The sequence below is a fragment of the Nymphalis io genome, chromosome 16 (genome assembly GCF_905147045.1).
Source record: "Nymphalis io chromosome 16, ilAglIoxx1.1, whole genome shotgun sequence".
Taxonomy (NCBI): Eukaryota; Metazoa; Arthropoda; class Insecta; order Lepidoptera; family Nymphalidae; genus Nymphalis; species Nymphalis io.
Window position 1 is genome coordinate 503,502 of NC_065903.1, and position 14,758 is coordinate 518,259.

Consider the following 14,758-nt stretch of genomic DNA (forward strand, 5'->3'; position numbering starts at 1 on the left):
GCGGGAACTCGCGACCTTGTTTAGGAACGGAAGGAGGTATTAAGTGGCATTACCTGATTAGCGCCACGTTCCCAGAGAAATGGCTAGAATAGAACGAACGTTAGTGATTAATCTATTTAAAAAACTGCTATTCAAATTGCCTTTAGATAAGTTGTAAGACTAAAATTTTATAAATCTCATTTTTAAATATAGTAAACCTAATATAAATATTTCTTTGAAGGTAATTTGAATAGTGAATTGTTGAAATTAAAAATAAAACATGCGATAGTAACCGAACAGTTAATTACTAATGTGCTTGGAACTCTATATTTATAACAGAATCCCTAATATTTGTATAGAAAATTAAATAAGTTTTCATAATCTAAGTCACCCTTCTGTAAATATTGTCATAAGTTGATGATTCATATTACGATCACGAGAACTTTAACATACACATGTAAATTGTAACGCAAGCTCTGTTCAAAGCGCCGTCTGTTGTTATTGTTGCGTTATGTAGGTCGTAGATGGCTCTGTTTCATAATATTAACGCCATCTCGGAGTGAATAGCAATAACCAATCATACTGCCATCTATTATTTAGTAGTAGTACTAATGTTCATGTGATGGCGTCTAAAATTGTACCTTTGACGCCACATGATGTGCAATAATTTTGTATATCTTTATATAATAATGTACCCTAACGAGAAGTGGGATGTTTATGTATACACGGACACCGCAGCCGATAAATCATCATGTAATTTATTTTATATTGTAACTGTAGATAAATAAAGTGACTTTTTTATGTACCAAACTTGTTTGTTTAATATTCTCAACCTTTGATAACACCTGGAACTGGTAAAGTATGAAATTTAAATATAACAAAATACGCACCTTTTTCCCGCCACCGAAAAAGAAACCTACATAGAAATTTGACTAGTGTTTTTAGGCTATAAATATCACATTAAATAAATTTAACTAGCGTAATCAAGTCTAACATAATCAGATTTAAAATTTAATTTTTACTTATTTCGATTATGCATCTAATAGGTTTTTATTTGACTTATAGTCTTTCGTTATAATATTTCATAGAAATATTTTCGCGCCGTCAATGATTTAACAATTATATTGATTTTTTTAATCACTGAATAACCAGCGAATTTTTTTTTACCCTGGCATTAGGTATTACTTTGGCACCGATATTTACACATAGATAAACTTACTTAATTTAACTCCGATAAATGACTAACAATCCAGACATGGTGCCTGATCACTCGGCGCGTAAAAGTACCTGAAGCCAATCACAAAAGGAGTAGAGATAACAAAATACATTAACATTGAATTGAAATATTATTGGTCTAGATCTCTAAAAATATTTTATAATCTATGGTATTCACCATGGACTCTTGAAAAAATAGCGTTTTTAAAGTCGGCTATAAGCTGTCGCAAATAAAATTAAAGTCAATATATGATGTTGTTAATTGCTATAGCGTTGAATTATAAACAAAGATATATTAATCAAGAACTTTATATAAAACATACTATAGCAGTTTTAAGCAAATTTTATGAAATATATCTGCAGTATTAAGTTTTAGTTTTTTCTACTGTTTGCAATTGGAATAGGCTATACATACCCATTTAATACCTATTATATAACAAGTATGATTTATTAAAGCTTGTAGACATTCAACTGTTTATAATTTAAAACACATTCATTTATATATTTCAATTGGTACATATCTTTTATGAAGTGAAGGCGTGTAATAAAACGTACATCAGTCTGTAAATTTTATTTAAAAGACCCGCTATTTTTAAATTGGATACAATTTACAGTATAATATTATTGCTAATTTGAACATCGTTCGTTCGGCTCGACGCCGCTAAACAAATATGAGACAACACCTACAACTATGGACGTCTGTATTATATATAACAAAATCTCGTGTTGTGATAACAAATATTAAAGCTATTGTCAGTATGGAGGATACAGCAGTGTACTAAAATCGCTCATATTTTCAACCACCATTTTCTCATAAAACAAATGATTGTCATGTAAAACTTTAAATACACTGTCCGATAAATGTAACTGGTAACATCTGCTTTTATTTATTAACTTATATTTTGAAAGTTTAATTACGAAAACTAATCATTATCGCTCATATTCGTATTTCCAATGATGAAACGTTCTTCTAACAAAAAAAACTTATCGTTATAATCAATGTATGCTCACTACAATATAACTTCTTAATCTACGGACCTACGCAATAATTTCAACTAGATGGCGCTGTTAAACAATTTTACTCAAACCATCTATTAAACACATCCAAACACTTGCAAGTGATGCCATCTCCTACAACCGCGAACCGTCATTCTCTCCAATCCATCTCGCGTCACCCACAATGCACAATTGGGCATAATCTAGTGAGAAGAAAACCGTTTTCATCAAGGTCGAGCGAAAGTCCCTTTATATTTATAATATTACGTCTAAATCATTTTTACCAATAATAAGTAATCGAACAGAAAAAATATACAACATAACTCTTAGAAACTAGCTCATTATATTCTATCACATTAGTAATTACGTATATCATTTATGGACAGATGTGTATATCAAGATTAATGCTAACTTTACGTCGTTACTTACCAGTAAATTATATATTTTAATTATACGTGTTATTATATATTAGTTATAAATACAAAGGTACTCGTTACATATTAAAATATAAAACCTCACACATCGAAAAAGTGTTTGTTATTGTTTTACAAATTCAAAGATAGGTAGGTAATTATTCATTACAAACAATGATGACAGTTTTCAAGACACAGATAATACTATAACATTTTCATTAAAGTTATGGCAGTATGGTTTTTTCTAGCATTACTACGTTATTAGAACTATATTACACGCTAGTCAAATATATTCAAAATAATATAAAAATCACTAACCCTGATAACAACATATCACATTATAACGGTAATATTCTACAAAGTAGGTATTAATGTAACATAGTATGCAATATGTGTTATGAATTCTATAATAAAATTCTGTACTAGGTTTAATAAAAAAGTCATTTTTTACGATTGCCTTGAATGAATGAATAAATTTATAAGCCAGTGTCTCTCGAAGAGATGTAAGAGTCTTAATCTGTTCAGGCATTTAAAAGTTATGATGCAATAAAGAAACTAACATGTATATATATGAACCCTGAAAATATTACTCTTATTTCGGGCAGTTTTTTTTTTAAATGAAGCTCACGGTAGGCCTTTGACATAACTTCTATCCTACTAGCTCTAATTTTTCAATCCATAGCTAACATAAAATTGACGTTTTGACAACTGTTATTAAAAACTGTCAAATTAATTCTTAAAGTAACTGGCTATACTATTGTCGGACTATAATTATTTAGGTACCGTTTAATTTTTTTATATTATTTATGCGTACCAGTAGAAATATCTGTACTTAAAATTATTTGTTATTTTTTAAAAATTACCTTTACAAAATAGCCATCAACTAATTTTCTGTAAAGCAAAAATTGATCGTCGATTGGGCTTAAACAAGTCTTTAAAGTGATTATTGTTTCAATGTTAATAGTCTCATGATATTATTTGTCATTGTCCCTCTTCAGAGGGACTGTACTCTCAGCTGGTCACGTGACACGGCGTGTAGTACATCTGCCCGTAGTGTAAGGTCTGAAGGCCATGTGATTCCATATCGTTCATGTAAGGATTTTGTGCTTCAAGTTCCGTATGTGTGTGCGTCAGTTGTTGGTAGTACATGTCTTGTGCTTGACTCTCGGATTCAGGGGGTTTTGGTATCTCCTGTTGAGGAGGCTGACCCTGTAATGTTCATATCGCCATATTTACTCAAAATTCATTAAATAGTTTTAGTTTTCCTAAAATGTCATATCGTTACTTTACAAACCAGTACATTTTTACTTTTACAAACGAATACAGTTTAATTGAAATAGGAATATATCATATACATACATTATTTAGTATATAATTACAAATTTACAAAACAACAATTACACAAGCAAGATAATGATGATGATTTCTTCCTGACCGGTTTCGGGTCAATCTCAAGTGAAACTAACGAACTGCGCAGGACATATTAAAGTGCACAAGTGTGTGCGCAAGCGCAGATGCACTCTCTATTCCCTAACTCTCATAATCCGATGGGACGGCAATCCGACACGACCGGAAAGAGTTCAAGCGCAGGACCAACGGCGTGACGTAGTTTCCGAGGCACGGGCATTTACACACATCCAGACTTCGTGCTGCCACTGAAAAGTTTTTGACAAAAATACCCAATAACTATTCATCGGCCCGACCGGGGTTTTGAACCCAGGACACTGGACCAACGAAGCAGTCAAGAGGTTTAAACAAAGACCCGCCTGTACAGAGGTTGTGACTAATCACCTATCTGTAAGGGCCTAATACGCAAAAAAACAGATTATTTACTCACTTAGTTATTACTAATTAAATTGTTATTGACTTCGACATGGTAAGAATTGGTCAGATGCTCGAAATAATGCAGAATTGGCCCTTGCTATCGTAATGAACTGGCTGTCCTGTAACTTATTGACTCTTAATATAGATAAAACGCATTATATGACTTTTGGCTCCAGCTATACTTTACCGGCTACGTCATTTCCTGTAGTCGCTCATAATTGTTCCGAATACCAGGTTCCTTGCAACTGTAATAAAATCTCTCGCACTAAGACCATTAAGTATCTCGGAGTAACAATAGATGAGGGGCTAAATTGGAATGATCACATTCAATCTGTAATTTCACGTATAAGGAAAATAATGTATGTATTTAGATATCTTAGGGCATCTGTTTGTTTCCAGACTTTAAAAACTGTATATTACGCACTTGTGCAGTCTAATATCACATACTGTACCGCAGCGTGGGGAGGTGCTGCTAAGATCAATATACTTCGATTAGAGAGAGCACAAAGACTTTTATTAAAAATTATGATCTCTCAGCCTATCCGTTTCCCTACAGTTAAACTATATAAATCTTGTAAAGTTCTCACAGTGCGTCAACTGTATATACTGCAAACAATTCTTCGGAAGCATAAAAATATTCCCTATAATACTAAGTTTGTATCTAACAAACGCAAAAGTGATACGGTTTGCCAGACCATTCCATTTAAATCAGCGATGGCAAGTCACCAATACAATTATTTGAGCTCAATTTTATATAATAGAATAAATAAGAAGAACAATATTTTCTCACTTACGACTTACCAGTGTAAAATTCAAATGACCAACTGGCTTCTCGATTTGGGCGATGATGAGACTGAAGCATTACTAAAACGATCAATATAACATTGACCTAACCTATTCTTCCTTCCTACCCCATCCCTTCCTTATAGTATATATATATTTAGATGTATATATTTATATATTATATTTTGTTAAATTAAATGATATTTGATTGTTATGTTTATAATGAACAAATAATAAATAAATCAATAAATTTAAGAGTAATAAAAAACCACGTAACTAACCTGAACAGGTTGATATTTGCATCTCTTGAATCGACCGTACAGTGAGGAATACGGGAGATTGAAGTGGATCGCCGCTTGATTAATGGACATCTGACCGACTCTGAAAATATTTACTTATAAGTTACTGTAATATTATGTATACATGATTATATAACGAGTGTCACTAAATACGGACAATCGTTGAGTTTTCGTTGATAATTTCACAAAGTCGTATAAACGCCTAATGTTTTGTAGGATTTGTTTGAAATTATACGTCTGTACATGGGAGTGTATCTACCAAACAGAGGTTACATTGCAACATTTCTTTGTCACGTAAGATAAAACTAAACTGAAATGTATGGTTAGCTATGTAATAGGGCGCACTTACTAATGATAATTTAAAGAGTAAAATTTAAACTCAGTAGACACGGTTGAAATCCACACAGAGCTGCACAACTGATACTGCGTTACCACCGGTTCAGAATAAGGATTCCATCGAGAATTCTGTTTTAATATATGTATATTATATATATATAAATTACACACAGGACATAATAACGTGTCGTACCTGACCGCTTCCAAAGCCTCTTCCATAGCGTCCTCAGACCAGGGCGTGGGGTTGGAGCGAGACAGCTCAATCCCTTCTCGTTTACATCGCCCGTATAACGTCCCTGAAAATGTTTTTTTTTTGTATATTAATTTTAAAATAACTATCAATTACCAGCTTCTCCCCACGGCTTGGCCACATGGTGGAGGTGTTTACGCCGAATTAATATCGAGGGATTAAACTAAACAAAACTAAAGACGTCCGAAGAACTTTCCACTGTTCACTATATAATTTATTTGATCAATCATCATCATCACATTTCATCTTTCTTTTTTTTTTCGAAATGTGTAATACTGTTGGCCTTATTGGCCTCTACAGCGTCACCGGGCGGGATGGGCGAGTTGAACTCATCCGGATGTTGGGAGCCACACAGGGCTCACAGGGTGCCTCTTGTGAGGCCGGACCTCGACTTAGGACTCCGTTGAAATCAGGAGGGCACATTTCATCACAAATCACTCACATTATATAAATTTAGTAGCGAATCTAGTTAGCGCGATTCAGAAAATTGACATATTGAATAAGCGCCATCTATCGCTATCGGGTTGTAACACATGCCATTATACAGGAGTTGTCTTTTTGCCTAAAATTCGTTCTTAGTGAGCGTTTACATCTAGGAAGGATTAACTATGACATATTTCAAGTCGGGCGGTCACGATTAGACGAAGTTTGTCGACGTCATTTCTAACTTCGCTTTCTTAAATTGCTACGTACAAATGAAAACATTTTTAACACTGTATGAAAACTGGTTGCTCAGAAGAGAATTTATAAATATAATTTAGTCCAAGGGATTAATCTAAAATTATGTCATTTTTGTTTTTTTTTTTTATACGAAACACATACTAGTGTCTATAATACATATGTAAACAGCATCTAAATACAAAATATAAGGCAAATCGTTTGAGCCGTTTCATATTATGTGAGAAGTGTTTTACGCAACTGCTACAATACAATACAATTTCTATTCATTTATTGCCGAAGTCTGATGGGACAACGGCCCCACCCAATCTGAGACCGGTCAGGCGGAGAGCTGTCAGTTTTAAAACGGCTGCACGAAAGTGTGCAAATGTCTACTTCGTAACGTTGAGTTAGCTCAATAAGTTTTTATCCGATCGACCGGAGGTTTCACTAGGACGGAGGACCTCGCGGGCCGCGCACGCACCGGTGGGGATGCCGAACTGCGCGGCGGCGCGCTGCACGGACGCGGCGCCGCAGCGGATGGCGGCCAGCGCGCGCGACAGGTCGGCGCGCCGCCACGCCGTGGGCGCCGCGTTGAACGGCGCCGCCAGGCGGATGCCCTCGCGCCGCGCGATCTTGTACAGCGTGCTGCTCGGGATGCCTGCCGCCGGCGGGGTGTTCGGTGCAGTCAAACATATAGAACGTGATCGAATATAGTTTTCGTCGGTATATGCTTCCAAAAATTTATATTTTTTTATTCTGTAGAAAGATTCCCCCCCTTGTTTCGTAGCATATCTGACGATGTAACACTTTTAATTAACGTATGTATATATGGTTAAAGAGATTTCTGAGTGTTAATTCGTAGACATTTTTTTACAAATTTACGCAATGCCATTATCAGCAATACTTCCACCCTAAGGGGTGGGGCAGCCCGCCGGTCCCGGTGCACTCACCGTAGGCCTTGCTGGCCTTGTTGGCGGAGAGCGCGCCGGCGCGCAGGGCGGCGAGCGCGCGCGCCAGGTCGGCGGCGCCCCACGACTTGGCGGCGCCGTCCTTCTTGGGCGTGTCGATGCCGAGCCGGTGCGCGCGCTGCCACAGCGTCGTCGACGGGATGCCGAACCGGGACGACGCCTGCGCCGGCAGACTCCCGATATACACTCATACACCAAACGTACACCGACCACTCCAACCCACGTCGGGGGCCAACACTCCTTGGTAATGCTTTTGCCTGTTCAGTTTCCCATCCTCATATGGATTGTTGAGGCGCCAAGTGCAAAAGTATGAAATATAGCACAAAAAGACGCTCTGACGTCTCCCGAGAGGTGAGATAGAGTGACTTTATTATACACAGCCAAAATACGCACAACTTTTTTGCAATTTAACTGTAAAATCTAGTTTATTTATCTAACGATAACGATATCACACCTTCACAGGTGGTTTCTAGTTTGACTATCAATAAGTAAGTGTAATTCTTCAATATCATAAGTATTTTGATTTTCTTCAGCAACATATAGATTAAGATTTAGCAGGTAACATAATTTCAACTTTATATAGCACCAGAAGTTTTTTTACAGTCTCCATGACAACTTATATCTACCTCAAACGACTTTCAAGACGTTTAGAAAAGCGTTTAAAGTTTAGCGTTCTTGATCTAAATTGAACTTCACATTAAACAATAAGTTGAACTTCAGAAGAACGATGAATTCATCGTTGAAATAGTCTAAACAACGAGAACCAGATTGAAGATAAGTTTCAAGCTTATAACCGCTGATGATATAAGGTGTATTTCAAGAGTCTTATCTAATTATTGTTATGAGCGAAAATTATTCTTCTAAGCGTAAACGTTATAGTTCTCCCGTAAGGTTAGTGCGAAAATTTTGTGTAATAATTAGTGATTTAAAAACTGAAGCAATTCCAGGAGATATTTCAGAAGTTTGAGGAGAGAAGATCCTTCAAATGTACCTTAGTGAGACTCATATGATGCTTCCGAAGCGCCTCCAAAGCTTGGTCCATGTCCCGCTGAGTCCAGCTCTTAGGGCTCCCGCGACTGCCCGTCTCCTGTGGGGGGCCGTTCGAATCGCTCGTGTCGTCGCTGCTTAACTGATGCTGCTCTAGAATATGAATAGTGTTAAACAATGAGATTTATTTATATAAAATTGTAACAGCCTGTGAATGTCCCACTGCTGGGCTAAAATCCTCCTCTCCTCTTTTTGAGGAGAAGGTTTGGAACTTATTCCACCACGCTGCTCCAATGCGGGTTGGTGGAATACACATGTGGCAGAATTTTAGTGGAACAGAGACACATACAGGTTTCCTCACGATGTTTTCCTTCACCGTAAAGCACGAGATGAATTATAATCACAAATTAAGCACATGAAAATTCAGTGGTGCTTGCCTGGGTTTGAACCCACGATCATCGGTTAAGATTCACGCGTTCTTACCACTGGGCCATCTCGGTTCTTATATAAAACATTGATATTGAATTGGTAAAAAATGGCTGTTTTTCTTGCTGCTTCGCCGCGGTACAACGGCAATACAAACGGTTCGGGATGTAGCATTAGAAGGAATAAGAGGAGATGTTATGAGACAAGCAAAAGTGTACCGATGTGAATATTTATCCGGTGACGAGACTTCGAAATGTGTCTCTATTTTTACGTTAGAGGAGTCTGACTTTTAATTAATTATTCCTTAGCACGATCATCGTTGCCACGATATCCACGATTGTAATACAAAGACACGAACAACTATAAGTAATTACGGTGGTTAATAAAGTAGAAATTAAATGAGAATGTTGACATCTGTGGATTTTTTTAATATAAATATATATGTCGCAGAAACAAAGATAAGACATAATTTAATTACAACGCCGTCTATAAGCGGTTCTAGGAAACGTCAAGTAGTACGCTTGAGTAAGGTCGATACTCGGTTTGACATCGGACACTTGAGGTTTGCTGAACGCTCTCGTACAGGGGACTTGGGAAAGGGACTCCGGGGCGAACGGTCATCTTCTTGTATCGAACTTGCTGCGTTTCCAACCACTTTAATCGGTGCGGTTAATTGTTATTTTGTGATTATCCATTGTAAGCGAACAAATAAACTACAGTTGTACGAGACTGAACTTTTACTTTGCGCCTGCAACATGTCTGATAACGGCTCCGACAACGAAATGCCCCACGTGATCAATACCACCCCGTTACATAGTATTTATCTATACCAATAAATGAGGAGACTTTTTTTTTTTGTAATCCCTAACTGAATGAAATTACTGAACCAATATACGTAAAACGTATACCAGAAGATGCAGCGCGTTTCGGAGAAAGGTTTAATATATATTATTATATTAAAAGTACACGGCTTACCTCCTTCAGACGTGGGCTCGTCTTTAATGGACATGAGCGGAACGAACTCGGCTGAATCTGCCACTTCGGTCGTGTTCATCATGTCCATGTGACGACTTATGAGCGAAGAGCCCTGGTAATGATTTTATTACATTATGAAACTTTGTTTAATCAAGTAAAATCTTTAACAAAAAAGTATACATCTTAATATGAATTGATACAATCAGTGTTGGTCTGTGCTTACCCGTGAATTTTGAAAACAAAACTTACGGTGATAAGCTGTTTTAATGCGTGTCACATACTGTAAGAAATGTTTTCTTTTTCAGTAAATGTCACATAATTTATATACACATATTTACTACTTGAGATCAAACAACTGGCAGATTATCATGTTGTGGACATCTTCTCTCTCTCTCTTTTTCGCAATGTGGATGGTAATCAACAGATGTTACCCCAACTTCACGACCGTTGACGAAAGTCACGCCAGCATGTTCAATCTTTTGTATTATTATATTTTTATTTTTGTGTTATATTTAATTACCACTATATCTCTAGGTTAAATGTAGGATTAGTCAGTTGTAAGGGAGCATATTACATATTGCTATGTCGTACAAGGAAAACCCTCATGAATAAAATAAATCATCGATAACCTGAATATTGTTCTTTATGAAGACTAGAAGTAAGTATCTACTTCTAAGAAGTATGGTAAGTATGCGTGTTGTGTACATTGCAGTGTTCAGACTCACCACGTCGTGTGCGTGCGCGGTCTCGAGCGTAGCGAGCGAGGCGTCTCGCGGCGCGGGCACGTGCTCGCACACGGGCGTAGCGGCGGGGCCCGCGGGGGCGGGGGCGAGCTCCTCCAGCGAACCTTGCACGCACTGCTGGGAACAATTATTAATATTATAGTCTTTCTGACCGAATTTCGGCCACGGCAGCCATTAACGACACACCCTAGACAACTGCGCAGAATATATTGCATAGTACAAATGGCGTGTGAGCGAACACAGACAGACTCTATTTACCAAGTCCCCGATGGGACGGAACTCCGACACGATAGAGAGAGATCACGCTCGGGACTGTAACGTCGCTAATATATGGCATTTTTTTGTGCAACTCGTACTCAGTTGAATAGCTATGTTTAAGCGGTAATAACCTACGATTATTGATTTATTAACGAAAGCAAACAAAAAAGTTAAGCCTAGTTAAGGTGATAAATGGGATGAAAGTTTGTATAAAATTATTCATTTTTGAAGGAAGAGTTATGGAAATTGGTATTTATTAATTCGAATGATGACGCGAGCGAAGCGGCGGGTAAAGCGCTGATAGGTAATATATACACGTAGCCGACATTGATCCTACTCATATCATATAGCCTTATGGCGCGGTAATTACACAGATTATTATATGTATATGTTATGGAGCTCCGTAAACGTACCCGAAATCGATTCAAACCATGTTTATTAATTGTAGTTTTGTATTGTATTGTAAAGTAAAATTGTTAATTTTTTTATACAATTTAATTTAATTTATTTGCTTTAAACATACTATACATGTTTAGACACTATATATGACATTCATAGAGTTTTACCTTGTAATTATTTGTATCTTACAATTCCTTAATACCTAATCTAAAATCCGTATCTGAAAATATCCAAAACAAACGGATAATCCGAAATAATTTAATATCCGAAACCATATTTGAAACGGGTAAAATATTATTCATATATCCATATCCAAATCGATATTTCATATTCATATCATGTAATAAACCTACGCTAGAACTAATCAAAGACCACAAAACGCGCGAAAAGAAAATTAACTTCTCGATGGTTAACTAATTTCTCAAGTGATTGAAACATATCCGAGCGAAAATACAAGAACGAGATATAAATAGTATAACATTAAAATGAAGACTTATACGAAGGTTGTCTCACTTACTCACCTGTAAGTGATGTAGCAGACCGGACGAGGCATTTTCATCCACTCTCGGGTTCGTTTCTAGCTTTATTGGAATGTAGTCCAGTGTCGACGGCTTTGAAAATGTTATACAAACGTTACAAGCTCACGAGAAAAAAGGTTGCATTTTAAATAGTATAAACTTACATTTAAATAACAGAAGATTATCTCCGTGGGGAGACTAGACTTATTGTTTATGTATATATATATATATTTGAAAGATACTCACGTGGTCATTAAAATAAGTTTTAGCGTATAGTGCGTTGTTTTCTTCTTCATCTGATAGAGGTTCGCATTTCACTTGAAATGTGTGTGTTCCAGGCATTTCCTAAAAATATTATTAAAAGAAATACGATTTAATAGAAATTAGTAGTTAAGAGTTTGTTAATTAAGTGGCTTCATTTATTATTACGTATAAATTTAATGTATATGTAACAGAAACATACATAACAATGAAAGTTTGCGAATCAATGTCACAGCTCTCAATTTCCTCAAAATATAGCAAGAATTGGGCAGTCGGCATATTATACTCGTAGGTAGGTTTACATAAGCAATTAGACAAAAGGAAGCGAGCCTTATTGAATTTTTTCTCGATTGGTGCACAAATGAGGAGTGCAAGCTCAATTCCCTCTCTTTCCCTCGTCCGCAGGCGAACCGTCTCGTATTAGGTTTTTTATTTTTGATTATTCAGTGTCGCTTACTATACGAAGCATAACCGTATAGTCGACGATATTTTTAGTCGTTTCAAAACTTTTCGTTAACACTGAATTCCCGCCGAATGAAATTCAAAAGTTTATCGTCAATCGAGATCGTCGCAACTACTGCGATAATCAGTCTAGAGGAGACGCGCTAACGTAGATATTCGCATGCCATCACCTGTCGGAGGTGGAGACGAGTAGTGAATATAAAGTTGCGCGGTTAACCCTCTCTCGTTGCTCATATCGCTCTATTCGCCACGGCACTCGAGGACCCGACGGACATACGCCACGACTGCGCGTCACCGAGTACTGACACCGCGAGATACGAAAACGTTTCACTTTCAACGTCTTCCCGCACGAAGGACGGTGTAAAACGGAGACGATAAACGCGAGAGAAACGAATCGAGGAAGACGAGGGCGCGAAACCGTTCAACTCACCTAGTCGGTCAGCGGAGGCCGCCGCAAGCACCCGCTCGCGTCTCACATGCACCGAAGATCACACGAAACAATGCTCGCTGCACCGTGACCTTCGGGAGACGATGAGATGTCGCAAATGAAAGTGAATTCGGCACACACCCGGCCGAGTCTGCGTCGCTGCGTGGCGCATGTTTAGGAGGTGCAGGGCGGGCGCGTGCTGATTTTTTTCCGCGCCAAAGAAATAAAAACAAACGCCTTTTTGCCGGGAACCGGCTGAGCGGCGCGCTTTACTCGGCCCCTCTGGTCGGCGAACCTGACTTATTATAAATATGAAACTAGCAAATCTTTAAGGCTCGAACAATATTAAAACAACATTTCAGACATAACATGAATGTCCAGGAAGTAGACGTTTGTATTGAAATTAGGTTTATTATAATGAGGGTAGATGCACTATAGATGGTGTAGGTATGCAAACAGGGGAGGCAGGGCACCCCCTGCCTCCTCTCGGCGCCCGACCAGTCGGCGCCCCGCGCGGCGCCTTCTCTCCGCTCCGATTGATTTTTATTACAAGAATTTCACTTGTATTTTTTTTGTTTCTCGCTCACTAGAAGCCGAGAGACGCACACAAATGGGATTCGTATAATTCATTTGTACGAACTCACTAATGCTATCGATTTTTAAAGCTAGGCGACCGTCTTTCTTGCTTCTTTAGTCAGTGTTTTGATTACGGAATCACAATTGAACGATGCATATATCAACTCTCAACTTTGAAAAACTTACGTTTTCCCTTATGCCTAATATTTATAAATTAATTTAGTTGCTTTGTATAAAAATGTCAACGTACATTTTTTTTTATAAACATTCGTGAATTGTTTTGTACACTGATTTTGTAATTTGAAAATTTATGGAATAACGTGAAACTCCCTAAACTAAGAGGTATGCTTCTTGAAGCACTTAACATTATGCAAAGCGTCTTTAACTTTCTTGGTTTCGGTTCCTGCTTACTTATATAATATGCCTTACAGTCTATGGAGTGCAAAACCTTACGGTATAGTCACTAGTCAATTACAAATATCATTTGATCACATACCTTGCGTATAAAATATAGCAACAAATACACATAAAATAAGAAACGAAGACATAATATATTATATAAACATTATCCGTGGACATGAACTCTCCATGACGTTGGTTCCATTATCCAATATCCATACAATCCCCAGCAGTTGCCGGTATTTTAGAATTTGGTAAGAGGTATTTTGAATGCTAATTATACAATCAAGGTCTCTCCTAAAATGGTTCAAGTTTCTGACCTAAACCTTTTATTCGTATGTACTTTACATACCTACGTTTACTAGTTAGTCCACACTCAAGACTGTGTTCACGAGTTTCATTTATTATTCATTCAAAACTTTGTTCTCAAGTGTCAATATATTGTTTTTTTCTGGTCTAACAACAAATTAGTATTTATGAGATATATCTCATGTACAATATGAAATGTTGTATGTTGTTTCATAGTCTTTGGGACCATTCGATTCGGCGAAATTTATTAATCAACAAATTTGCATGCGTTAGTAAAGTTTCAGTAGAAACAATA

At 37.1% G+C, this 14,758-nt stretch overlaps 1 protein-coding gene across 1 annotated transcript; it reads right to left on the reverse strand.

Annotated features, from left to right (window-relative positions):
• Nucleotides 1-3,462: 3,462 nt before the first annotated feature.
• On the reverse strand, nt 3,463-12,505 carry LOC126774128 (uncharacterized). Its single transcript, XM_050495466.1, has 11 exons — nt 12,493-12,505; nt 12,276-12,374; nt 12,033-12,122; nt 10,837-10,968; nt 10,112-10,223; nt 8,715-8,863; nt 7,706-7,883; nt 7,237-7,413; nt 6,039-6,141; nt 5,492-5,591; nt 3,463-3,812 (listed from the first exon to the last, which is right to left on the reverse strand). Exons 2-11 carry the CDS (start codon nt 12,369-12,371, stop codon nt 3,615-3,617), a joined length of 1,335 nt encoding a protein of 444 aa, XP_050351423.1. The 5' UTR covers nt 12,372-12,374; nt 12,493-12,505; the 3' UTR covers nt 3,463-3,614.
• Between the last annotated feature and the right edge of the window lie 2,253 nt (nt 12,506-14,758).